This window comes from Pelodiscus sinensis, chromosome 22, assembly GCF_052426305.1.
Source record: "Pelodiscus sinensis isolate ZL-2025 chromosome 22, ASM5242630v1, whole genome shotgun sequence".
In the NCBI taxonomy this organism is placed as follows: Eukaryota; Metazoa; Chordata; order Testudines; family Trionychidae; genus Pelodiscus; species Pelodiscus sinensis.
Genome location: NC_143073.1, coordinates 22702124 through 22728021, shown reverse-complemented (window position 1 = coordinate 22728021; position 25898 = coordinate 22702124). Strand labels below are relative to the sequence as shown.

The 25898-nt window shown below is 64.1% G+C and overlaps 2 protein-coding genes across 4 annotated transcripts; both read right to left on the bottom strand.

Moving 5' to 3' along the window:
* Nucleotides 1-6201: 6201 nt before the first annotated feature.
* Nucleotides 6202-10392, bottom strand: LOC102450815 (protein NKG7-like). Of its 2 annotated transcripts, none has more exons than XM_075907911.2 (5): nt 10240-10392; nt 8150-8358; nt 7788-7934; nt 7520-7645; nt 6202-7338 (listed from the first exon to the last, which is right to left on the bottom strand). In XM_075907911.2, coding segments are annotated over exons 1-5 (525 nt in total). In that variant the 5' UTR covers nt 10242-10392; the 3' UTR covers nt 6202-7297. The 2 variants fall into 2 exon arrangements, with proteins under 2 accessions (XP_075764026.2, XP_075764025.2); XM_075907910.2 differs by lacking the exon at nt 10240-10392 and adding an exon at nt 9663-10229.
* A 4320-nt stretch (nt 10393-14712) lies between these two features.
* Nucleotides 14713-21163, bottom strand: LOC112547471 (protein NKG7-like). Of its 2 annotated transcripts, none has more exons than XM_075907900.2 (5): nt 21029-21163; nt 20169-20392; nt 18409-18555; nt 18167-18301; nt 14713-15018 (listed from the first exon to the last, which is right to left on the bottom strand). In XM_075907900.2, exons 1-5 carry the CDS (start codon nt 21055-21057, stop codon nt 14984-14986), a joined length of 570 nt encoding a protein of 189 aa, XP_075764015.2. In that variant the 5' UTR covers nt 21058-21163; the 3' UTR covers nt 14713-14983. The 2 variants fall into 2 exon arrangements, with proteins under 2 accessions (XP_075764015.2, XP_075764014.2); XM_075907899.2 differs by lacking the exon at nt 21029-21163 and adding an exon at nt 20565-20938.
* Nucleotides 21164-25898: the final 4735 nt, after the last annotated feature.

Sequence of the window (25898 nt, the reverse complement as noted above, 5' to 3'; positions counted from 1 at the left end):
GCCTGGCTAAGATCCCTCCCCCCCATTCCTGGCTAGCCAGAGGGGGGTATGGGCAGGGATGGATGGAAGGATGGACGGACAGACGGATGGATCCCCCTCCCCTGGGCGAGCTCCCCGTGTGTCCTGCTCTGGTGAGTGACACCCCACCATGCTTGGGGGAGCCCTGGGCCTGTTGGGGCCTGCATGGCCCATGGCACCCCCTGCAGGGAGGGACGCAGCCCCGCATGGGTCTGTGCATGCAGGAGCCACACCAAGATCCCGTGCGCCCAAAGGCGGCTTTTGGAGAGCAGAGAGGTAGCGAGCGGGGGCCCCGGGCTCTGCTGGACCGGTCTGTTCAGCATCTGCAGGGGCCGCTCGCCGGGCGCAGGGAGACCAGCACCTCTGGCGTGGGGCACGAAGGCGGGTTATTCAGGAATCCCTCACGTGGGGCTGAAATGCAATAAGGTCTGGGGAGGGGCACGGGGGCTGAGCATTCAGGGACCCTGGTGCCCCAGGAGCTGCAGGAAGGAGGCTGCTGCCCAGACCTTTCCTCTCCTGCCCCAGGGCTCATTTCGCTGATCAGCCTCCTGTGCTGGACATCGCTCCCCAAGACCTCAGCCACCTTCCCCTCGTGCTGAGGCCCCCGCATTGCTGGTTCTGCTACGTGGGCTGCCTGGCCTCCTTCCTCCAGGGCAGTGAGGGCCAGGTGCTCGGCCAGCAGATGGGGGCATGAGGACGTAGCTAGATACCCTGGTGGGAGGGGCTGTGGGATTGGGGGAGGCAGTGTGGGTAGAGTTCCAGGGAGGCTGTGGGGGGTGATGGGACAGTTGGGGGGCAGTTGTGAGCACTGGGGGCTATGGAGGAAGGTGAGGGGTCAGGGTAATGTGGTGGGGGAAGCTTTGCCCCATGGAAGGATTGGGCCCACCTCCGAGGCCGGCACTCATCCAGCTCCCTTCCCCAACAGGGCCCAGTGCCCTGTTGTGCCTGCCGCTGCCCAGACACACAGCAGAGGCAGGTCCTGCCTCAATAGTTCACAAACAGACTAGCCAGTGGGCAGATTATTTATTTTCAAATGGGCATCCGAGGTACTGAGACATTGGGACCAATATTTCCTCTAATTTTTCCATCCATGTGCAGAATAAATTTTGTTCTGTGCTCTGAGTCATGTGCAGATGTGCACCACCAGTAGAAACACCTACTGCCAGCTGTGGGAGCTCTGCTAATCACCTGGGTGACACCTGACTCTCTCCTGGGTGGCTGCCCAAGCGCACAGCTTCCAGGGAGCCCTGGCAGGGCCTTGGACTGGCTAGGAAAACGCATTCAGGTCCACAAAAATGTTGAAGTGTTCCCCAGGGAAAAATAAAACATCCAGGCTAACGCAGGGCAAAAAGCCCCAAGCACACAAATGGGGTGGCTTTTTCAAAGAAACGTTTCCCTCTGGATCCAAACAGGTTTAAAACAAACAGCAGGAAGTTTTTCTTCACTCAGTGCCACAGTCAACCTGTGGAACTCCTTGCCAGAGGATGTGGGAAAGGCTAAGACAATGACAGGATTCAAAAATGAGCTAGATAGCCATTGTTGGACCTAACTTCCATGAATCTATTAGCCAGGACAGGTAGAAATGGTGTCCCCAGCCTCTGTTTCTCTGGAAGTAGGTGACAGGGGAGGGATCACGTGACGATTCCCTGTTCTGCTCACCCCCTCTGGGGCACCTGGCACTGGCCACTGTGGGCAGACAGGACGCTGGGCTGGAGGGACCTTTGCTCTGACCCAGCCTGGCCGCTCTGACGTTCTTCTGATCTCCCAGCTGTGTGGCTCTGGCAGAGCCGGGGAATTCTTGGGGTGAGCTGCAGACGGGGAGGGACACCGTGTGACGTAGTGGGGGTACTTGCTGGGCTGTGGTGACCTCTGCTGTCTGGAGCAAGACCCGGCAGGGAAAACCTCATTATGCAAAGGTGACTCAAAATCCTGTCTGACCTGCGGCCCCCCATGGGGAGAAACAAAGGAAGGTGGATGCTGCCCTGGCTGTGGGCAGGGCTGGAAGAGGGGGAGTTAGTTCCTGGCTGGAAGGCTGGGAAGAAGGAGCTGGGGAGGGGGGCTGGGTCTCCCCTATCTCAAGGGGGGCACTGAGGCCTCTTAGCCCCAGTTCCTGTAACCAGATTACATCTGTGCTGCGCTGTGCTGGAGGAACAATAAACAACCTCCATTCTACTGGCTGGTGAAGTCTGTTCATGCCATTTCGGGGGTGCAGGAGATGGGAAAATCCCGACGCGTCATCACACTGGTGTCAGGGGTGGGATCCACTGCACCCCGTGGATGAAGCTCCCAGCGACAAGCGACAAGGCGCCGTAGAAGCAAGAGCCCTGGAGCCAAGCGTGCTGGAGGCAGAGCGAAGCGGTTCCGGGGAATCGTGGGGCGCTGCAGCACTAGACTGGTGAGTCTGCACCAAGGGGACCAGCGGGCAGATGGCCTACGCCCGACTCTTGAAGGCAGAGCTGGTGGGGCTGTGCAGAGAGAGGGGCTTGCCTGTGCGGAAAGCAACCAAGGCCCAGCTGATTGCCCAGATAATGACCAGCCACAGGGCCAAGATCTTGTCCCCAGGGGAAGCAGCCAGACCCCCCCTGAGAGTGTGTCAGGCTCAGAGAGGGGGAGGAGCGCTGGAACCCAACGGAGAGATGAGACAGCATCTCCCGGGAGGCCTGCAAGCCGTAGCCCATCTAGGGCAGGGACCAGCCCAGCGGAGCTGCGGCGGCTGGAGATCCAGCTGCGGATGAAGGAATTGGAAGTACTGGACTGAGAGAAGGAGCGCCAAGACCGAGAGAGGGACCGCCAGGATCGAGAGAAGGAGCGCCAAGATCGAGAGAGGCAGCAACAGCATGAGCTGGCCATGGCAGAGCGGAGAACCTGCGGGGCCCCGGCTGCGCCAAGAGTGGATGGGCCCCAGGGTCCCGGGGCTGCCAGGTGCTTGGAGAAGCTCACGGTGGCCCAATTGAAGGACGTGGGCGACATAGACGGGTTCCTCAGCTCCTTTGAGAGGGCCTGTGGACTGCAACGGGTCCCCCCAGCTGACTGGCTACAGGAGCTCATCCCCGCACTGAACCAGGAGGCGGCCGGAGTGCTCAGTCAGCTGGAGGACCTACAGCCAGGGGATTACAACCGAGTCAAGGAGGCCCTGCTGCACAAGTTCGGGCTGACCCCCGAGATGTACAGGAAGAAGTTCCGGGGGGTGCAGAAAGGGCCACGGGAGACCTATGTGGACCTGGCCTCCCGCCTGGCGCAATACTGCCGCAAGTGGGTGTCTGGATTCGGAGCCCAGACCGCAGAGGAGCTGCTCAAGCTGGTCATGATGGAGCAGCTCTATGAAGCGTGCCCACCCAAACTGAGGCTGTGGCTCAAGGACCGGAGACCAGAGAACCCCCAGGAGGCCGGGAGACTGGCGGATGAGTTCGTGGAGAGCCGGTCCGGGTGTGAACGGGAGTCCCGGAGAGAAAGAGAATCGCGCAGAGACCGGATCTCGGCTGAGCAACGGAGAGAGACACCTCCGAGGCGAGCCCCAGGGACCAGGACCAGTCATCGATACCCCAGAAAACCAGCCAGGGCCCGGGCAGAGCCGACCCGAATGGGCCCACAGAACCTAACTTGCCATCTCTGTGGGCAACGAGGCCACAAGAGGGCCCAATGCACCAGGCGCAAGAACAGGTCCCAGGACCTGGGACTTTCCAGGGTTAACTGGCTGGGGCGGGAGGAAGGGCAGGCTGCCCCAGAGGCAGGGGCTGGCCGGCAAACCTCCGCTCGGGGACGGGGGAAGGATGCTCAGTGCACCTCCCCTGGGAGGTCTGATCCTCGGGAGACAGATTTATCCGTGCACCGGGTGGGGGCGGGACGGCCCCTACGGAGGGACTGCCTCGTACCCCTGGAGGTGGATGGCAGGAAGGTGACGGGTTTCTGGGACACAGGGGCGGAGGTGACGCTGGCCCGACCCGACGTAGTGGCCCCAGACCGTATGCTACCCGACACTCAGCTGACACTGAGGGGCATAGGGAGCACCCCTTTAAGGTACCCGTAGCCAGGGTGCATCTGAAATGGGAGGCCAAGGAGGGCCCCAAGGAAGTGGGGGTGCACCCGCACTTGCCCACCGACGTGCTAATGGGGAGTGACCTAGAGGAGTGGCCAGACGGACCCCACAGGACGCTGGTCACCACTCGTAGCAGAGCAAGCGAGGGGCTGGCGGCCCGGAACTCGAGGAGGTTCCCCAACAGGGGGCCCAGGGCCCCGTCCCAGCAGACCTAGAGTTGGACCTAGGCAGTAGAGGTGGAAAGTTTCATGGCAGCGTTCGTCAGAACGGCCGGGCCGGCGCCGTGAGCCCTGGGTCCCGTCTTCCAACAACTGCAGAGGCAGGAGTGCCAGTTTCTTGATACAGGAGGGAAGCCACAGACTCCGCCCCTTTTTGCCCCGCCCATTGCTCCTCCTCTTCTTCTAGGCCCCGCCCCCTGGCCAGGCTGAAAGGTGGAGCCAGGCCAGGGTATAAACCCCACAGCAACCCAGCCTCGCTGGGTGGCTCTTACCACAGCCCAGCTCTGGCTGGTGGCTGATCTGGGGGAAAAAGAGCAGAGGGTGCAGCCATGGGGGGGAGGCAGATGGGGGGGCCTAATACCCATGTCAGTGCCCCCCTACCCAGAAGAGGCAGGAGCTGCAGGCTGTCCCTGCCCCCCGTGCTTCAGGCCTGCCCGAGGCTTGCAGATTGGGGGAGCATTATGACCCCCAAAACATATTGCAAAGTGGGGAGGCATGGGGGCTGTCCCCCTTCTCCCGCCCTCCCCCGGCTCTTGTACCTCTGGGCAGGGCCAGGGGCTACAGAGGGAATGAACAGCAAAGGGCCATTTTCAACTGATACCCAGTCTCTGATTCTAGCAGGGGGAGGTTTGGGGACCCCCAGAGCAGGGAGGCCTGTCTCAACCCCTGCCATCCACTGGCTGGAGCTGTGCATATGGGGCTGGAGACTCATAGAGCTGGAAGAGTCCTCAGGAGGTCATCAGGTCCAGCCCCCTGCTCTAGGCAGGACCAATCCCAACTAAATCAACCCGGCCAGGGCTTTGTCAAGCCGAGACTTAAACACCTCTAGGGATGGAGATTCCACCCCCTCCCTAGGGAACCCAGCCCAGCACTTCCCCACCCGCCTAGGGAAATAGTTTTTCCTAATCTCCAACCTAGACCTGCCCTGATGTAACGTGCGACCATTGCTCCTTGTTCTGCATCCCTCACTACTGTGAACAGCCTCTGTCCATCCTTCTTGGGACCTCCCTTCAGGGAGTTGCAGGCTGCTACCAAATCCCCCTCCCTCTTCTCTTCTGCAGACTAAACAGACCCAAATCCCTCAGCCTCTCCTCATCCGTCAAGTGCTCCAGCCCCCGAATCATTTTGTTTGTCCTCCGCTGGACCCTCCTCCAGTGCGTCCACATCCTTCCTATACTGGGGGGCCCAGAACTGGACCAGAGCTGAATAAAGGGGAATAATCACTCCTCTGGATCTGCTGGCAATGCTCCTCCTAATGCAACCTGATATGCCACTAGCCTTCTTGGCTACAAGGGCAACCTGTTGACTCATCTCCAGCTTCTCATCCACTGGAATCCCCAGGGCCTTTTCTGCATATTGTGTTGCTAGCGCATTAGTCTGGGAGGTGACCTTGTCCGTGAAGACAGAGGCAAGAAAGCCTTGAGTACTTCACCTTTCCCCACATCATGTGTCACTAGGGGTATGTCTACACTGCATCCCTAATTCGAACTAGGAGGGTAACGTAGGCATACCACACTTGCAAATGAAGCCCGGGATTTGAATTTCCCGGGCTTCATTTGCATAAAGCCGGCCGGCGCCATTTTTAAATGCCGGCAGTTCGAACCCCGTGCCGCGCGGAGTAGCTAGTTCGGATTAGGCTTCCTAATCCGAACTAGCTGTACTCCTCGTGGAATGAGGAGTACAGCTAGTTCGGATTAGGAAGCCTAATCCGAACTAGCTACTCCATGCCGTGTGTAGCCGCGCGGCACGGGGTTCGAACTGCCGGCATTTAAAAATGGCGCTGGCCGGCTTTATGCAAATGAAGCCCGGGAAATTCAAATCCCGGGCTTCCTTTGCAAGTGCGGTATGCCTACGTTACCCTCCTAGTTCGAACTAGGGATGCAGTGTAGACATACTAGGTTACCTCCCTCATCCAATAAGAGCCTCACACCCTCTCTGATCACCCTCGTCTTGCTAACATGCCTGTAGAAACCTTTCTTGTTCCCCTTCACATTCCTTGCTAGCTGGAGGAAGGGATGGGACAGAGCGACGGGGGTAGAGGGAGCCCTGCAAATCCGCTTCATAGCCATGGGTATCTGCATTCATGGCTCGTTTTTGTGGCTACAAATTCTGTATCCATGCAGGGCTAGATACATGTGAGGAGGGATGGGGCATATGTGGGGCTGGAGGATGCATGTCTGGGGGGGATCAATAGGGGAGCTGGATAGATGTGACTCTGGGGCTCTAACAGGAGCCGGGACCCATGGCTGTTCCTGGCTGGGGAGAGCCCGGTTCCTGGGTCCCGTCCAGCATGAAGACAGCCCAAAGCTTGCGGGAGATGAGAGCCGGACAGCCCAGACACTGCAGGGGAGGCTGGGGAGGGTCAGGGAGACCCCAGAGAATTATGGGGAAGGGGCTGTGGGGCAGTAGAACTCTGCAATGCCCCAGAGGCTCATGGGAGACTCACTCCGGGCGAGACGGTGCCGTTCGGTTCCCTTTGCTCAGTGCTGGCTCTGAACAGAGTCACCGAACCCAGAGCCACGAATTTCCTGTCAATTCCCTTCTGGCCGGTCTGCTTCCTGGGCTCAGCATCCGCCAAGGGCCGCCCCTCGTTCCACCTCATGCTGCCCCTGGCCAAGGCAGGAGATCGTGTCCCTCCTTCCTCCCCTCCCCAACTAGCATCACCTACTGCCCCCTCCCAAGGGAGACAAGCCAGGAATGCTGGCCCCCAGTCCCCTCGCTCTAACCACTAGACCCCACTCCCCTCCCCGAGCCGGCGACAGAACCCAGGCATCCGACTCCCTTTCAGACACCAGGAAAGCCGGACTCAACCCAGGCGTGTTGCTGGGGGGTGGATCCGTTTCATGTTTCTGCACAAAGACTCAGTTGGCTGCCAAAGGAGGGGGCTGGGATGGTGGGGGTAACCGGGGGGGATAGAGGGTGCGGAAGTAGAGAGGTCGGGGCTCCACACTCCTCTGCCCTCTGCTGAGGGCTGTTGAGGGAGTCGGTTCCATGATGCTGCAGGCTCCGTCCAGCCGCCCCCGGCTCAGCTCGAGGGGGGTTTGGGGATGAACATGGTCACTGCACCTGGGGGAGAGCAGAGACTGGGGCTCAGGCAGCGAAGGGAGCAGCACCCATGGGGACTGTCTGCCCCTGCCCAGAAACAGCCGCCTCTCAGCACCGGATGAGGGGTCCCTGTAGAACCGGCCCCCTGCCCCTCCCCCTCCCCAGAGGCAGCCGCCTTTTGACATCCCTCTGCTGCACTCACCAGTGATGAGGAAGAGGGGGAAGGAGGCCCAGCCGAGGCCGAAGGACCAGCCGAAGTTCACCATACCCTGGGTGAGAGCCACGACCTTCCCTGTGAACACGGCCATGGCGATCATGGCGCAGAGCCCTAGGGCACAGGGAACAGCGCCACACCCCTTAGTGCAGCTCATGCAGAGACCCACCAGCAGGGGAAGCTGCCAGAGCCCAGAGCAGGGTCCCCGTGGTTTGCGGGGGGCTGGGGTTGGGGGGAAGCCCAGTGGGCGCGGTACCTGCGCTGAAGCTGCCCACAGCAGAGACCAGGGTGAGGGGCACGGGGCCGAGGTGGGAGCGGAAGAATGAGGTGATGACAGCAATGCTGGAGACCCCCCCAGCGATCATGGCGAGGAACAGGAAAGCCCTGGTGGCGTCAACATAATCTGAGGAGCCAAGAGAGACCAGGGTTACATAGAGAATAACCCTGCAGCAAACTCCCATGGAAGCCAGGAGTCCTGGCTCCCAGTCCACTCTGCTCTGACCACTACACCTCTCTTCCTTCCCAGAAGTGGGGAAAGAACCCAGGAAGTCAGGGTTGTGCCCAGTGGAGCTGGTTGGTGGCAGCGGTGGGATCCCTGGCAGAGCTGCCTACCCTTACCTGACACTGCAGAATATTTTTCGCAGATTGTATTGTAGCAAACCTGCCACAATCCCTGAACGATGCCTAGGTCATTCACCAGCCAGTGGTCGGAGCCCAGGGCGAGCAGCAGCAGCAGGAGGCTGAGCAGAGCCAGGAAGGTGCTGACGATCCGGAGGGGCTGCATGGCAGGAGCAGCTGGGGGCCAAGGAGCTGGGATCTGGGGACACCTGGCAAGTGAGGAAGAGAGAGATGGGAAATTGCGGCCCCAGGGGACCTGGCGCAGGCTGGGCTGAGTCCCGCAGCAAGATGGGGCCCGTGGAGCCAGACGGGCAGCGGCCGGGTCTCTGCTCCACAGGGTGGCAAACCGAGATGAATGGGAGCCGTGGAAAATGCAGAATTGTGGCCGGAGGCTAAACCAGCGCGGCTCTGAGCAAGGGGCAGGTGCCGTCTATCGATGCCCCATGGTCAGGGGCTGCCGCCGGCTCCTATGTGTCTCGTCCTCGCTTTCAGCCTGGTCAGCGGGGTCCGGGAGCCGCTCCGCCGGGCGTGGTGGAGAGCCCGTGGCTGGCTGTGCACTGCGAAGCCAGGCAGGGACCCGGCGCTCCAGGAGCACCGCAGCTCAGCCAGCCCCAGCACCCGACAGCTGGACCCCAGGGAGCACCACTGTGGGGGCCCTAGGCTCAGTGGGCAGGAGCTGGGGCAGCCCGTGATACCCGTGTGATTTCCCCCTGCGCCCCCAGTGACAAGGTCTGTGCCCCGCCTGACTCTGATCTCCCTGCCCCTCCCCGGTTCTCCACCCCACCGGCCTGTATTCTATCACCCCCTTCCCTGGCCGAGCCCTGCTCCGGACCAGCCAGCAGCCAGCCCCGCTGCCCACCGGTGGCTGTAAGGATCCCTCTCCCTGGCTGCTCTGCCCTTGGCTGCTTCCGGCCAGGCAGCTCCATGAGCCCCCGCGTCCCAGGCCTGGCCAGCAGTTCAGGAAGCCCTGTGGCCTGGCGCAGCTGGGGCGGGGCAGGGCCACAGAGACAGACGTGGGCTGGCTGGCAAGGAGCTTGGATGGACGGGTATTTGTGGGGGGGGGCATAGACAGACCCTCGGTCTCACTCCGTGGAGCCTACGTTCGGGGGCCTCTCACGACCCCCTCGCCTGCTCTCCGTCACCTCCTCCCTCGGAGGGCAGCGTCTGTCCGATCTGCGCCCCACGGCACCGAGTCCCTGCCCCTTGGACCTGGGATGCTTCCGCGGGTGGGGCTGGGGCGGAGAGGGGGCAAAGTCCCATAATCCCCGCCCCCCCGAACCATCCCAGCGGACTACTCCCTCCCCCGCCCCTGCTCCGCCTGCACTCTGGCCCCGCCCCCTCCTTCCTCGGCTCCCCTGAAGACTCCCCTCCCGCTGGGGATAGGGCAACACGGCACCCCCCCACTCCCCTCCCCGAGTGGGGGAGAGACCCCCGGAGTCCTGGCTCCCAGCCCTCCCCAGTAACCACTAGACCCCAGTATCCCACAATGCCGTGGGCCTTTGTCCTCTCTCACCTCGCACTCTCTGATTGACACATTACATGGAAGACCCTGCCCCGGTGGAGGGCAGTCACTCAGGGCAGCAGTAACCGGTCTCCAAGCCACAGGGCGGGGTTTGGGGCGCGCCCTGGGTTTGCAGCAGAGACCGAACGGAGCCAGGCCTTTGCCGAGCGAGCTGCTGCTGGCCCCAGGAGTCCCGCCACCGTCTGGGGCCGCTCCGGTGCGAGGCCAGGAAACGTGGGCATCAGCGAAAGCCCCAGGACGACCCCGCGTCCCAGCCGAACCTGGCAGCGTGGCAGATTTTCCTGCGCGCAGGCGAAAAGGCTGAAGCACGAGGAGCGGATGCGCGGGCTGACTGATTGACAGCTCATTGCCATGGGCCCAGGAGGGATTTCTGCTCTGCCCCCCAATGCCACGGTTAGGAGGCGCCCGGCGAGCTGCGTGCTGCTGTGAGCCATTATTTCTACCCAGCCTCTGGGCCCGGTTCTCCACCCACTGCAGCTCAAACAGCCCCCAGGAACAGCAAACAGTGAAACCAGCCGGAAAGTGCACGTCCTTGCCCAGGCGCGGATGTTTGCCTAGAGTCACTCACATTCCCTTGGGAGTTGGCTGCTCTGTGATCCTGCCGCCGTTTATGGAGCTGCCAGGGAAAAGTGAAACTCTCCTTTGATCCCAAGGCCAAGCCGTTTCCGTGTGAGTCTGTGGGTGACAAAACCATTTCTCCCTGGTACGAGCAAGGTGTCATTCTTGTCCGGAAACGTGCTGGGGGCGGGGAGGAGGAAGGCTGGGGAGGGCTGCCTGTTTGCACGCACCGATAACCAGGGAAGCCAACGCAGCCCCTGGTGAATTCTCTTGTGGGTCATTGGAAAAGGTTCACAAGAAAGCAACGAAAAAGGTCAGGGGTTTGGAACGGGTCCCATATGAAGAGAGAGGAATAAGGTTGGGGCTTGTCATCTTAGAAAAGAGGAGACTAAGGGGGCATAGGATAGAGGTCTATACAACCATGGATGGCGTGGAAAAAGGAAATTAGGAAAAGTTATTTACTTGTTCCCATAACACAAGAACTAAGGGTCGCCAAATGAAATCAATAGGCAGCAGGTTTGAAACAAACCAAAGGAAGTTTTTCTTCACCTAGCACACACTCAACCTGTGGAACTCCTCGCCAGAGGATGTCGTGAAGACCAGGACTTTAACAGGGTTCCAAAAAGAGCCAGCTAGATTGATGGAGGTTAGGTCCATCAATGGCTACTAGCCAGGCTGGGCAGGGATGGTGTCCCTAGCTTCTGTTTGTAAGAGACAGGGGAGGGATGATCTGTTCTGTTCACTCCCTCTGGGGCACCTGGCATTGGCCACTGTGGGCAGACAGGACATGGGGCTGGATGGGCCCTTGGTCTGACCCAGCCTGGCCGCTCTGATGTTCTTATGGCTCCTGACCCCACCCTGCCTGCTGAGCGCCACACGCTTTTCCTGAGACAGGAGCTCCAGAGAGTTGGCCTCGCTGCAGGGCAGGGCATCTTCCCTAGCTTTCCCCCCCCCCCGCCCCACCCGATAGCCGCCCTGCCCCCTCCATTCACAGGGGAGGTGGGGGAAGGGGACCACATGGGCGCTGAGTGTTCGAATAGTTTGCCGGCGCACCCTGTGGCTTCCAGTGGGGCCTAACGCCTCCTTTTGCGTCTGGGCACCCCGGGGGTGGCTGTAGCGTGCAGAAGCTGGGAGGCCTGAAAGGATCGTAAAAGCCTTTTGAGGCAGGGCCCCCCGCCCCACCCCCCGCCATAATGCAGTGCTTATAAACCGGAGACCGGTGGTGGTCCCCTTCCCCCGTCTCTGCGCGCCGGGAAAGTCGGGGGCTCACCCCGTGACGGGTTCTGGGAGAGGCAGCCGGCAGTGTCTGGACCAGGGAGGGCAGCCACACCCAGGCCCCCTCCTCCCGAAACAGCTTGGAAAAGGCCCCGTCAGGGCGACCGGGGCCACCCGACCCCTTGAGCATCTGGGCCCCCGGTGACCTTCCTTCTCCTGGGAATACCCCCGCCCCGGCGCCAAGGCAGGGTGAGTGGGGAAAGCAGGGACAGGCTCGTGTGGGGCAGGGATATGCAGTGGGCGGGGGCCTGGGCGGGTTCGCACGGGATCCTGCACTGGGGAATATTCTGCGCTTGCGGTGGGCTGAGAGCTGGGCTGGTTGAAGGTCTTTAGCGTCTACAACCGGCTCATGGAGCATGTTTGTTGCACCCGGGCTCACGGGAGGGGATTGTATCCTAGGAATGGAAGCAGAAAGCCCGACCCGCAGCAGGCAAAGGCCCTTCCTCCATCAGGTGCAGCACTTCGCACCCAGGGTACGTCTACACTACAGCGCTAGTTCGAACTAACTTAGTTCGAATTAGTTAATTCGAACTAAGCTAGTTCGAACTAACGCATCTAGAACTAAAAACTAGTTCGAACTAGCGTTTTGCTAGTTCGAACTAGTAAGTCCACATTGAGTGGACTCTGAACAGGGCTTAAGGATGGCCGGAAGCAGTGCCGGCAGGGCATAAAAGGAGGACTTAGAGCATGGAGATGCTGTCTCAGGCTAGCCGAGGGCTGCGCTTAAAGGGTCCCGACCCCCACCCCGGACACACAGTTCTAAGGGGTGCCCCGCTTGCAAAGAAGTTCTGGCTTGGAGTGCCCTGAGTGCCCACACTGGGCACATCACACCACTCGGCCATCAGCCCGGCTGCACTTGCCGCAGGCTGCCATCTGGGGAGAGGGAGTAATTGGGGGGCTGCAGGAGAGCTTCCACCCCCAGAAGCCCGCAGAGCCAGCCCAGTCCTCCCCATCGGGGGCTCGTACCCCATTCCTCCCTCACCTCCTTCCACTTGCCCTTCCCTAGCCCCCCTTCTTATTGATGTACAAAATAAAGATAACGTTTCTTCCAACATTGACTCTGTCTTTATTGAACAAAACTGGGGGAGACTGGGAAAAGGAGGTGGGAGAGGGGAAGAGAAAGGCTGGGAGAGGGGAGGGCAACTAACATGATCAGGGGTTGGGAACAGGTCCCAGATGAAGAGAGGCTACAGAGACTGGGACTGTTCAGCTTAGAAAAGAGGAGACGGAGGGGGGACAGGATAGAGGTCTCTAAAAGCAGGGGTTGGGTGGAGAGGGTGCATTCAGAAAAGTTCTTCCTGAGTTCCCATAAAGAAGGACTAGAGGACACCAAAGGAAAGGAATGGGTAGCAGGCTTGAAACTAGTAAGAGAAAGTTGTTGTTCTTGACAAAGCAAATAGTTAACCTGTGGAACTCCTTGCTGCAGGAGGCTGTGAAGGCTAGAACTAGAACAGAGTTGAAAGGGAAGTGAGATAAAGTGATGGAGGTTGGGTCCATGGAGTCCTATTAGCCAGAGGGTAGGAGTGGTATCCCTGCCCAAAGTTTGTGGAAGGCTGGAGAGGGATGGCACGAGACAAATGGCTTGGTCATTGTCTTCGGTCCATCCCCTCCAGGGTCCCTAGGGTTGGCCGCTGTTGGCAGACAGGCTACTGGGCTAGATGGACCTTTGGTCTGACCCAGTACGGCCATTGTAAGCTCAGGGCTCAGTGTCGGGGGTCTCAGTGGACCCCCTTGATTTTCATGCACACCTGGTCCTGGGTGGCCAGGCTGGCAGCTCTCCTGCCCTAGACGGCCACTTTCCTGTGCCTAGTGCGGAGATCGTGGACGAGGTCCACGATGTCCGCACTAGCCCAGGAAGGTGCCCGCCTCTTGCGGTCCAGGGCAAACTCCCGGGAGCCGCCAGCCTGGTCCCGGCAAGAGGGGGTGGGCTGGGGGGCATCGGGTGGGTGGCTCTGTGCCGTGCCAGGTGCAGGGTCTGCTAGCTGGGTGCTGGCAGGCTTGCACCTGGCACGGGCACCGTAGCCAGCCCGTGCCCCTTTAAGGGGTCCGGGGCCGGGAGGGGGGCATAGAGTTTCCCTGGTGTTGGCCAGAGTGGCCACCAGGGAAACCTGGGGAGGGCTAGCCTCCCACTAGTTCGAACTAAAGGGCTACACAGCCCTTAGTTCGAACTAGCTAGTTCGAACTAGGCGTTAGTCCTCGTAAAATGAGGTTTACCTAGTTCGAACTAAGCGCTCCGCTAGTTCGATTCAAATTCGAACTAGCGGAGCGCTAGTGTAGCGCATAGGAAAGTTAGTTCGAACTAACGTCCGTTAGTTCGAACTAACTTTCTAGTGTAGACATACCCCCAGAAACCCAGCCCTGCCGCCCGCGTCCTGCTCCGCACGGCGTGCGCAAGGACACTGCACGGCAACCAGGGTGACCCCCCCGCAAAACACTGATCCCCGCAACGATTAGCCCCGTCTGACCCCCCGGCACATTCCTGCAGGCGCTCCCCCCCTCTTCCACGGGGCCAGGCAAGGCCAGGGGGTGGGAGCACAAAGCATCCCTGATTTCTGCTCTCTGGGTCCCTGGCACTTCCTGGGATGGTCCACCTGGGGGTCAGTGCCGCAGCGCTGGCTTCGCAGAGGTTGCGAGGAGCCCAACACGCTGCAGTGACGTGACACCGCCAGCCTGCAGACAGGCCGGGAGGCGTCGCCAACGGGCTTTCAAGCCACCCGAGGCACATTCGGCAGCTGCCCTGCCCTGGGTGAGAGTGAATGTGAGCAGCCTCGGCAGTCGGGGTTCGGCTTCTGAAGCCGAGGCGCTAGGGGCCCCACGACTAGCGGAGGGGACCGTGATTCCGTTTACGTCACTGTCACTTGCTGGGAAGCGTGTCGGTAGCCCAGGGGGCCGGCTCTGGAAGCGCAGGGGCTCCGGACGCTGGCCCGGAGGAGTGGCCCAATGCTCACCCCGAAGTGCTGAGGGCCTGGGAACAGCGTTTACGGGGATCCCGACACCGCCAGCCCCAGGGCATGAGCGAACACTGGGAAGTCAGTGGTGAAGCCAGGCAAGAGAGCGCCAGTAAAGAGGCCAGAGTCCTGGCTCCCGGCCCCTCCCCCCCACTCTAACCACTAGACCCCACTCCCCTCCCAGAGCCAGGGATAGGCCCCAGGAGTCCGGGCTCCCTTTCAACCACGGGAGAGACTGCAATAAACGAGCAGGCACGGTGCTTGGGGAATGGAATTTTTAATGTTTCTAAAAGGAAAATCGGGGGGGAAGGATGAACCGGGATGGGGGGGTGTCACGGCGGGAGAGGTTGGGGGAGGAGGTGCTGCCTGGGTTGACACACACACAGAGCAGGGCTCAGCCCTTCCAGTGGGGGGCAGCAAGGATCCCCCCCCCCACTCCCTGCTCTGGGGGACTGGGGAAATCAGTCCCCCAACAATGCAGGCTCCACTAGGCCCTGGCACCTCGGGGTAGCGCAGGCCCCATGCTCAGATTCAGTTGGATTCCTGGGCCAGCAGCGTCACCCCTCCTGTGGAGAGAGGACAAAACAAGCTCAGAGCTGGAATGAGGTGCAGCCACTGAAACCCAGCTGCCCCCCCTCAGAGCCAGGAGAGCTGCTCTCGTGCGCCGTTATAGGCGGCTGTTCCCCAGCTGCCCTGCCCCAGAGGTGGCTGCACCTCAGAGCCAGGTGAGCCGCCTCCAGGCACTGTTACAAGCGGCTGTTCCCCAGCTGCCCTGCCCCAGAGGTGGCTGCATCTCAGAGTCAGGAGAGCTGTCCCGTGCACTGTTACAAGCGGCTGTTCCCCGGCTGCCCTGCCCCAGAGGTGGCTGCATTCCAGAGCCAGGCGAGCCGTCCCCCTGTGCCATTACGGGCGGCTGTTCCCCGGCTGCCCTGCACCAGAGGTGGCTGCACCGTAGAGCCAGGAGAACTGTCCCCGTGCACCGTTACAAGTGGCTATTCCCCGGCTGGCCTGCCCCAGAGGTGGCTGCATCCCAGAGCCAGGCGAGCTGTCTGGGACATCCCTGGACGTGCGTAGGAGCAGGCAGCTCAGTGTTGCACCCCCCACGGTGGGTTTGCCCCACGTGCTGGGCTAGGGGCCAGGTGAGGCATCTACTGGACGTGGGTGCTTGGCGGGGCCGGGCCGGGCGGCTGTGTCCCGGTGGGATTTCCGTGGGGAAGCTCTGGAGAGCGGCTCTGGGCGGGCACTTGGAACGTTTGTGTCTGGGACACAGCAGCAGGCGCCGGGGGCCTGTGGCGCGGGGCGGCGATTCCCTGACCGGCTCTGCTGCATGGGCAGTGGCCCCTCGGTGCTGCCGATAACCCCCAGGGGCTCGGCTGGGAGCCTGCCCGCCCGGAGGGGCCCCCGGCTGCTTGCCGAGGAAGGACACGGGCAGGGAGCTGTCCTCTGACCCGCTCCAGTTTGGGAGGTGCCATCCCACCAGGGGACCCCGGGTGTCCCTCCGCCTGGGCAAGGGGACACAAGGGGCCCTCCAGGGTCCTCCAGGGTCCCACTCCCGCCCGTCACTCCCCAAGGACTAAGGGCCCGGATGGAGTTGCTGACCCCGCCAGACACAGGACGTGCTCCCGAGACTGGTGAGCCGGCGGCTTGTTCCTCCTCCGCTCAGAGCCGGGCCCAGGCACTTTGCAATTGGAGCATCTCCAAGTCTTCATCCGTCCTCCTCCCACCCCCTCTTGCTGTGTGCACAAACCTTTCCATGGCAGCTGCTAAAGGGTCGGCCCAGCGGCTCTTTGGGTGAGATCCGAGGTATCAATCGCCCTGGGACTGGGGCTGGTCCCTTTGGGACTGGGAGAACCTGTCTGGAGCTGGGGAGATGGGTTAGAACCTCTCCCCTGTGTGAGTGGGGCTGGGTGGGGCACAGGGAGCACTGGGGTGTCTGAGGGGAGGTGGGGGGATGGGTTAGAACCTCTGCCCTGTGTGAGGGGGGCTGGGTGGGGCACAGGGAGCACTGGGGTGTCTGAGGGGAGGTGGGGGGATGGGTTAGAACCTCTCCCCTGTGTGAGGGGGGCTGGGTGGGGCACAGGGAGCACTGGGGTGTCTGAGGGGAGGTGGGGGGATGGGTTAGAACCTCTCCCCTGTGTGAGGGGGGCTGGGTGGGGCACAGGGAGCACTGGGGTATCTGAGGGAGGTGGGGGGATGGGTTAGAACCTCTGCCCTGTGTGAGGGGGCTGGGTGGGGCACAGGGAGCACTGGGGTATCTGAGGGGAGGTGGGGGGATGGGTTAGAACCTCTGCCCTGTGTGAGGGGGCCTGGGGGGGCACAGGGAACACTGGGGTGTCTGAGAGAGGTGGGGGGATGGGTTAGAACCTCTCCCCTGTGTGAGGGGGGCTGGGGGGGCACAGGGAACACTGGGGTGTCGGGGGGGATTTGCTTGTGAGGCTCCTTGCTGGCCAGGTGCCAGCTGAGGTGCTCAGTGCGGCTGGTTTGGTGCCTGACTGAGGAGGCTGCGAGTAGCCCTGGTTCCAGGCAATTTGCCCTGATTTGCCCCCCTCAGCGGTGCCCCCAGCCCCGTGGTAATGACACCACCCCCATGCAGGGCTATGTGGGGCTCTCCCCCAGCCCTCTGGGGGCTGCAGTAAATGGTAGTGGGGATGCTGAGAGCCATTTAACAAAAACGCCAACTTGGCACATGCTAGATGCCACCCCAGTCAGCCCACAGCCGCCCCTGCCCAGAGGTGGCCGCATCTCAGCACTGGGCGAGCGTGCCCCCGTGTGTACGCCGCCCCTGCCCAGAGGTGGCCGCATCTTAGCACTGGGCGAGCCTGCCCCGTGTGTGCACCGCCCCTGCCCAGAGGTGGCCGCATCCCAGCGCTGGGTGAGCCCGCCCCGTGTGTACACCGCCCCTGCCCAGAGGTGGCTGCATCCCAGCGCTGGGTGAGCCCGCCCCGTGTGTACACCGCCCCTGCCCAGAGGTGGCTGCATCCCAGCGCTGGGTGAGCCCGCCCCGTGTGTGCGCCGCCCCTGCCCAGAGGTGGCCGCATCCCAGCGCTGGGTGAGCCCGCCCCGTGTGTACACCGCCCCTGCCCAGAGGTGGCTGCATCCCAGCGCTGGGTGAGCCCACCCCGTGTGTACACCGCCCCTGCCCAGAGGTGGCCGCATCCCAGCGCTCGGTGAGCCCGCCCCGTGTGTACACCGCCCCTGCCCAGAGGTGGCTGCATCCCAGCGCTGGGTGAGCCCACCCCGTGTGTACACCGCCCCTGCCCAGAGGTGGCTGCATCCCAGTGCTGGGTGAGCCGGCCCCGTGTGTACGCCGCCCCTGCCCAGAGGTGGCTGCATCCCAGCGCTGAGTGAGCCCGCCCCGTGTGTACGCCGCCCCTGCCCAGAGGTGGCTGCATCCCAGTGCTGGGTGAGCCCGCCCCGTGTGTACGCCGCCCCTGCCCACAGGTGGCCGCATCCCAGCACTGGGTGAGCCCGCCCCGTGTGTACACCGCCCCTGCCCAGAGGTGGCCGCATCCCAGTGCTGGGTGAGCCCGTCCCGTGTGTGCACCGCCCCTGCCCAGAGGTGGCCACATCCCAGCGCTGGGTGAGCCCGCCCCGTGTGTACACTGCCCCTGCCCAGAGGTGGCCACATCCCAGCGCTGGGTGAGCGCGCCCCGTGTGTATGCCGCCCCTGCCCAGAGGTGGCCGCATTTCCGATGCACCCCCGGGCAAGCTCACCGGTCAGCAGGAAGACGGGGACGGAGACCCAGCCCACGCCGACAGACCAGCCGAAGGAGATGTGGGGCCACATGAACTTGATGAAGCTGTTCAGGTCGCTGGTGAACACGGCCATCCCAACCAGGACACAGAAACCTAGGCCACAGGGAACAGTGTGGGTGCCCCGCAGGGCCGCCCGGCACAGGGCCAGACCTCCCCCGGGCCGGCTGGGGGCACAGGGGAGCCGTGGGCCCAGGCGGTACCTGCGCTGAAGCTGCCCATGGCAGAGACCATGAGGGGGAGCACAGAGTCGAAGCTGGAGCCGCTGAACAGGACGAGGAGGGTGAAGGCAGAGAGCAGCCCCGCCAGCAGGCCCAGCATCAGGAACAGCTTGGTCGCCTCGATGTAATCTGAGGGAGACAGAGAGCCCGGGGTGACGTGGAGAGGAACCCCCCAGCACACTCAAATAGAGCCCAGGAGGCTGCCCCCCGACACCACTCCCCTCCCAGAGCTGGGGATAGAACCCGAGTCCCGGCTCCTTCTGCTCTAATCCCTAGACCCTACTCCCCTCCCAGAGCTGGGGATAGAACCCGAGTCCCGGCTCCTTCTGCTCTAACCCCTAGACCCTACTCCCCTCCCAGAGCTGGGGATAGAACCCGAGTCCCGGCTCCTTCTGCTCTAACCCCTAGACCCCACTCCCCTCCCAGATCTGGGGATGGAACCCAAGAGTCCCAGCTCCTCCTGCTCTAACCCCTAGACCCCACTCCCCTCCCAGAGCTGGGGATAGAACCCAAGAGTCCCGGCTCCTTCTGCTCTAACCCCTAGACCCCACTCTCCTCCCAGAGCTGGGGATAGAACCTGAGTCCCGGCTCCTCCTGCTCTAACCCCTAGACCCCACTCCCCTCCCAGAGCTGGGGATAGAACCCAAGAGTCCCGGCTCCTCCTGCTCTAACCCCTAGACCCCACTCCCCTCCCAGAGCTGGGGATAGAACCCAAGAGTCCCGGCTCCTCCTGCTCTAACCCCTAGACCCCACTCCCCTCCCAGAGCTGGGGATAGAACCCAAGAGTCCCAGCTCCTCCTGCTCTAACCCCTAGACCCCACTCCCCTCCCAGAGCTGGGGATAGAACCCAAGAGTCCCAGCTCCTCCTGCTCTAACCCCTAGACCCCACTCCCCTCCCAGAGCTGGGGATAGAACCCGAGTCCCGGCTCCTCCTGCTCTAACCCCTAGACCCTACTCCCCTCCCAGAGCTGGGGATAGAACCCAAGAGTCCCAGCTCCTCCTGCTCTAACCCCTAGACCCCCCTCCCCTCCCAGAGCTGGGGATAGAACCCGAGTCCCGGCTCCTCCTGCTCTAACCCCTAGACCCCACTCCCCTCCCAGAGCTGGGGATAGAACCCAAGAGTCCCGGCTCCTCCTGCTCTAACCCCTAGACCCCACTCCCCTCCCAGAGCTGGGGATGGAACCCGAGTCCCAACTCCTCCTGCTCTAACCCCTAGACCCTACTCCCCTCCCAGAGCTGGGGATAGAACCCGAGTCCCAGCTCCTCCTGCTCTAACTCCTAGACCCCCCTCCCCTCCCAGAGCTGGGGATAGAACCCAAGAGTCCTGGCTCCTCCTGCTCTAACCCCTAGACCCTACTCCCCTCCCAGAGCTGGGGATAGAACCCGAGTCCCAGCTCCTCCTGCTCTAACTCCTAGACCCCCCTCCCCTCCCAGAGCTGGGGATAGAACCCAAGAGTCCTGGCTCCTCCTGCTCTAACCCCTAGACCCCACTCCCCTCCCAGAGCTGGGGATAGAACCCAAGAGTCCCGGCTCCTCGTGCTCTAACCCCTAGACCCCCCTCCCCTCCCAGAGCTGGGGATAGAACCCAAGAGTCCCGGCTCCTCCTGCTCTAACCCCTAGACCCCACTCCCCTCCCAGAGCTGGGCATAGGACCCAAGAGTCCTGGCTCCCAGCCCCCCCTCCCTGACCCGCTGCAGCTGGCTGGTGGTAGTGGTGCCTTCCCGGGTGCTGGCTGTCCTCACCTGGCATTTGCGAGGGCATGACGCACAGGGAGTTCACGCAGATCTTCCAGAGCCCGGAGCAGATGAAGACGTCGCCTCGTCTCGCCTCCAGCCAGTGCTCGGAGCCCAGGGCCAGCAGCAGCAGCAGGAGGCTGAGCAGGGCCAGGCAGGTGCAGGAGACCTGGAGGGGCAGCTTCCGGGAGAGAGTTCTGGGGAGGGGGGCTGCACCGGGATCCGGGGGGCTCCTGGGGTGGGGAGAGCGAGAGTCAGCAGGAAACGCCGGCCCGGGCGCAAGGGCCGGGTCTGGGTAGGCAGCCAGCTCTATAAGGGGGGGTCTGGGGAGAGAGGGAGCGGGGAGGGGGATGGGTGGAGGTGAGGGGGAGGGGATGGAGGGAGGGGTTGTGGGGTGGCCCTTACCCAGACATCAGTCTCTCTGGATCACCAACTGCCATGGAACCTTCCCCCCCCACCCCGGACCCAGTGCGGGGTCTGGGGAGACCCCAGGCCCTGCCGGAGCAGCTCCCAGGAGGGCTGGGGTGCGTGGGGATGGATGGATGGAGGAGTGTGGGGGGGGAGGGCTGCATGGGGCTGTGGGGCCAGATGGACCCCTAGGGTCCCCCAGCCCAGGGGCCTCGGTCCCAATTAGCCCTCGTGCCCAGGGGCGCCTAGAGCGGCCGGCACCGAGAAGGCCCAGGGTGGGGCAGGCTGCGCACTGCAGAGCAGATCCCCAAACGTGAACACGGCCATTGGCTTCACCCGCCAGGCCCTCGCGGCGCTGCTGAGCCCCGCCCAGACTCCGGCCATCGCTCGGGCAACAAAACCCCCATTGGCCTTTCCCTTCGCCTGTTTGCCTGGACCCGGGTGTCCACGGGGCGCCTCACCACTGGCGGCACCAGCCAGCGCCCAGCATTTCCAAGCGCCCACCCCGGGACTCGGCAAGAACCTTCTGTCTTTGCCCGACAGCAGAGATGGGCAGGATCCGGCCTGGGGCCGGCTGTGGCCCACCTAACACTGTGATCTGGCTGTAGCCCAGGGCCGGCTGTGGCCCACCTAACACTGTGATCTGGCTGTAGCCCAGGGCCGGCTGTGGCCCACCTAACACTGTGATCTGGCTGTAGCCCAGGGGCCGGCTGTGGCCCACCTAACACTGTGATCTGGCTGCGGCCCAGGGGCCGGCTGTGGCCCACCTAACACTGTGATCTGGCTGTAGCCCGGGGCCGGCTGTGGCCCACCTAACACTGTGATCTGGCTGTAGCCCAGGGGCCGGCTGTGGCCCACCTAACACTGTGATCTGGCTGTAGCCCGGGGCCGGCTGTGGCCCACCTAACACTGTGATCTGCACCTAACACTGTGATCTGGCTGTGGGCTGCATCTGGCCATTTTTCCAGGCGGTGGCTCGGGCAGCCGGATCCTGTTTAAATGGCTCGTGGCTGCAGGTCGTGGGGCTCCTCTGGCAGGGGCCGGGGCCACGAGCCCTTTGCTGTGTTTCCAGTTCACAGTCCTGAGCTCAGACAACTCTGGGGGAAGGCCAGTCCCCAGCCCCGCCCCCTCTGCCTCAGGCCCCGCCCCTTCCAGGAGTGGGGGCAGGATGGAGCCGGCCTGTGATCACAAAATTAATTAAGTGGCCCCCCAGGGAAAGTGATTGCCCACTCCTGCCCTACGGCCTCTTTAACTGTTCCCTGATTCAAAGCCTCATTGGGCTCCCTGTCAGTAACCCCCCCCCCCACACACACACCCCGCCTTGCCTGTTCTGGAGGAGAACGGGCGTTTCCCTCTCTGCTGGCGGGTGAGGAACATCCCCGAGTCTTCCAGCCGGGACGGAAGTTCCTCAGCATCCTCGGTGTCCTTTGAAGCGCTGCCGGATCTGGGTGGCCGGGAGGAGTGGAGCTTCCAGGCGGGGGGACCGTCTTTCTCTGCCAGGGCGGGGAGCTGGCGTCCGGCTGCCTCGCCTCCTGGGGGCTTCTGTTCAGCGCTGGGTGAGCCCACCCCGTGTGTGCGCCGCCCCTGCCCAGAGGTGGCTGCATCCCAGCGCTGGGTGAGCCCGCCCCGTGTGTACGCCGCCCCTGCCCAGAGGTGGCTGCATCCCAGTGCTGGGTGAGCCCGCCCCGTGTGTACGCCGCCCCTGCCCAGAGGTGGCCGCATCCCAGCGCTGGGTGAGCCCGCCCCGTGTGTACACCGCCCCTGCCCAGAGGTGGCCGCATCCCAGCGCTGGGTGAGCCCGCCCCGTGTGTACACCGCCCCTGCCCAGAGGTGGCCGCATCCCAGCGCTGGGTGAGCCCGCCCCGTGTGTGCGCCGCCCCTGCCCAGAGGTGGCCGCATCCCAGCGCTGGGTGAGCCCGCCCCGTGTGTACACCGCCCCTGCCCAGAGGTGGCCGCATCCCAGCGCTGGGTGAGCCCGCCCCGTGTGTGCGCCGCCCCTGCCCAGAGGTGGCCGCATCCCAGCGCTGGGTGAGCCCGCCCCGTGTGTACACCGCCCCTGCCCAGAGGTGGCCGCATCCCAGCGCTGGGTGAGCCCGCCCCGTGTGTGCGCCGCCCCTGCCCAGAGGTGGCCGCATCCCAGCGCTGGGTGAGCCCGCCCCGTGTGTGCGCCGCCCCTGCCCAGAGGTGGCCGCATCCCAGCGCTGGGTGAGCCCGCCCCGTGTGTGCGCCGCCCCTGCCCAGAGGTGGCCGCATCCCAGCGCTGGGTGAGCCCGCCCCGTGTGTACGCCGCCCCTGCCCAGAGGTGGCCGCATCCCAGCGCTGGGTGAGCCCGCCCCGTGTGTGCGCCGCCCCTGCCCAGAGGTGGCCGCATCCCAGCGCTGGGTGAGCCCGCCTCGTGTGTGCGCCGCCCCTGCCCAGAGGTGGCCGCATCCCAGCGCTGGGTGAGCCCGCCCCGTGTGTGCGCCGCCCCTGCCCAGAGGTGGCCGCATCCCAGCGCTGGGTGAGCCCGCCTCGTGTGTGCGCCGCCCCTGCCCAGAGGTGGCCGCATCCCAGCGCTGGGTGAGCCTGCCCCGTGTGTACGCCGCCCCTGCCCAGAGGTGTCCGCATCCCAGCGCTGGGTGAGCCTGCCCCGTGTGTACGCCGCCCCTGCCCAGAGGTGGCCGCATCCCAGCGCTGGGTGAGCCTGCCCCGTGTGTACGCCGCCCCTGCCCAGAGGTGGCCGCATCCCAGCGCTGGGTGAGCCCGCCCCGTGTGTATGCCGCCCCTGCCCAGAGGTGTCCGCATCCCATCGCTGAGTGAGCCCGCCCCGTGTGTACGCCGCCCCTGCCCAGAGGTGGCCGCATCCCAGCGCTGGGTGAGCCCGCCCCGTGTGTACGCCGCCCCTGCCCAGAGGTGGCCGCATCCCAGCGCTGGGTGAGCCCGCCCCGTGTGTATGCCGCCCCTGCCCAGAGGTGGCCGCATCCCAGCGCTGAGTGAGCCCGCCTCGTGTGTACACCGCCCCTGCCCAGAGGTGGCCGCATCCCAGCGCTGGGTGAGCCCGCCCCGTGTGTACACCGCCCCTGCCCAGAGGTGGCCGCATCCCAGCGCTGGGTGAGCCCGCCCCGTGTGTACGCCGCCACTGCCCAGAGGAGGCCGCATCCCAGCGCTGGGTGAGCCTGCCCCGTGTGTATGCCGCCCCTGCCCAGAGGTGTCCGCATCCCATCGCTGAGTGAGCCCGCCCCGTGTGTACGCCGCCCCTGCCCAGAGGTGGCCGCATCCCAGCGCTGGGTGAGCCCGCCCCGTGTGTACACCGCCCCTGCCCAGAGGAGGCCGCATCGCTGTGCTGGGTGAGCCTGCCCCGTGTGTGCGCCACCCCTGCCCAGAGGTGGCCGCATCCCAGCGCTGGGTGAGCCCGCCCCGTGTGTACACCGCCCCTGCCCAGAGGAGGCCGCATCGCTGCGCTGGGTGAGCCCGCCCCGTGTGTACGCCGCCCCTGCCCAGAGGTGGCCGCATCCCAGCGCTGGGTGAGCCTGCCCCGTGTGTACACCGCCCCTGCCCAGAGGTGGCCGCATCCCAGCGCTGGGTGAGCCTGCCCCGTGTGTACGCCGCCCCTGCCCAGAGGTGTCCGCATCCCAGCGCTGGGTGAGCCTGCCCCGTGTGTACGCCGCCCCTGCCCAGAGGTGGCCGCATCCCAGCGCTGGGTGAGCCTGCCCCGTGTGTACGCCGCCCCTGCCCAGAGGTGGCCGCATCCCAGCGCTGGGTGAGCCCGCCCCGTGTGTATGCCGCCCCTGCCCAGAGGTGTCCGCATCCCATCGCTGAGTGAGCCCGCCCCGTGTGTACGCCGCCCCTGCCCAGAGGTGGCCGCATCCCAGCGCTGGGTGAGCCCGCCCCGTGTGTACACCGCCCCTGCCCAGAGGAGGCCGCATCGCTGCGCTGGGTGAGCCTGCCCCGTGTGTGCGCCACCCCTGCCCAGAGGTGGCCGCATCCCAGCGCTGGGTGAGCCTGCCCCGTGTGTACACCGCCCCTGCCCAGAGGTGGCCGCATCCCAGCGCTGGGTGAGCCTGCCCCGTGTGTACGCCGCCCCTGCCCAGAGGTGTCCGCATCCCAGCGCTGGGTGAGCCTGCCCCGTGTGTACGCCGCCCCTGCCCAGAGGTGGCCGCATCCCAGCGCTGGGTGAGCCTGCCCCGTGTGTACGCCGCCCCTGCCCAGAGGTGGCCGCATCCCAGCGCTGGGTGAGCCCGCCCCGTGTGTATGCCGCCCCTGCCCAGAGGTGTCCGCATCCCATCGCTGAGTGAGCCCGCCCCGTGTGTACGCCGCCCCTGCCCAGAGGTGGCCGCATCCCAGCGCTGGGTGAGCCCGCCCCGTGTGTACACCGCCCCTGCCCAGAGGAGGCCGCATCGCTGCGCTGGGTGAGCCTGCCCCGTGTGTGCGCCACCCCTGCCCAGAGGTGGCCGCATCGCTGCGCTGGGTGAGCCCGCCCCGTGTGTACGCCGCCCCTGCCCAGAGGTGGCCGCATCCCAGCGCTGGGTGAGCCTGCCCCGTGTGTACACCGCCCCTGCCCAGAGGTGGCCGCATCCCAGCGCTGGGTGAGCCCGCCCCGTGTGTACGCTGCCCCTGCCCAGAGGTGGCCGCATCGCTGCGCTGAGTGAGCCCGCCCCGTGTGTACGCCGCCCCTGCCCAGAGGTGGCCGCATCGCTGAGCTGGGTGAGCCTGCCCCGTGTGTGCGCCGCCCCTGCCCAGAGGTGGCCGCATCGCTGAGCTGGGTGAGCCCGCCCCGTGTGTGCGCCGCCCCTGCCCAGAGGTGGCTGCATCCCAGTTGATTTTGCGGAAAAACTTGCCAGTCTAGACACAGCCTAAAATTGCAGAGCTGCTGTGGGGCAGATCCCAGACCTGGTGCAAGCCAGGACTGCGCCAGCTGCTGGCCAGCCTGTTAAAAAATGTACCGGTGTGTGTGTGGGTATGGGGGGGGGGGGGGATTGGGGATGCACATAGTCTATAGCATTAACCTCTACGCTTTTGCCCATTGGTGAATCAGTTTCTGGACCACCCTGTCCCATCCCTAGCCCAGCCCCTTTGACGCCGTCCAGCCTCCCAACCAGCCGCCAGGCGCAGTCCAGTGAGAAGTTACTTCCAGCTTTTGTCACGAGACAGAATGTTGCTCTGCTCCCCCAAGGCCGCGACGTTACCCGCTGCCTGCCCCCGGGGTGTCCCCCAGATCCCCGCCGGCCGGCCCGGCCGTTAGCACCTGCCACCGAAGGGAGAAGGGGCTTGTTCGATGGGGAAGGAAGCAGACACCCCCAGCTGAGCCCCGAGTCCATCTGTTAGGTTCGTAGCCGCGTGGGGGTGTCTGCC

Coding starts and splice junctions, on each gene's coding strand:
- LOC112547471 (XM_075907899.2), bottom strand. CDS start 20,731: ATGCAGCCCTCCCCCCCCACACTCCTCCATCCATCCATCCCCACGCAC. Junction 18,302..18,408: donor CATGGGCAGCTTCAGCGCAG/GTACCGCCTGGG, acceptor CCTGTGGCCTAG/GTTTCTGTGTCCTGGTTGGG. Junction 15,019..18,166: donor CCCCGTCTTCCTGCTGACCG/GTGAGCTTGCCC, acceptor CTCTCTCCACAG/GAGGGGTGACGCTGCTGGCC.
- LOC102450815 (XM_075907910.2), bottom strand. CDS start 9,685: ATGTGTCAATCAGAGAGTGCGAG. Junction 7,935..8,149: donor AAAATATTCTGCAGTGTCAG/GTAAGGGTAGGC, acceptor TTGGCTCCTCAG/ATTATGTTGACGCCACCAGG. Junction 7,646..7,787: donor TGTGGGCAGCTTCAGCGCAG/GTACCGCGCCCA, acceptor CCTGTGCCCTAG/GGCTCTGCGCCATGATCGCC.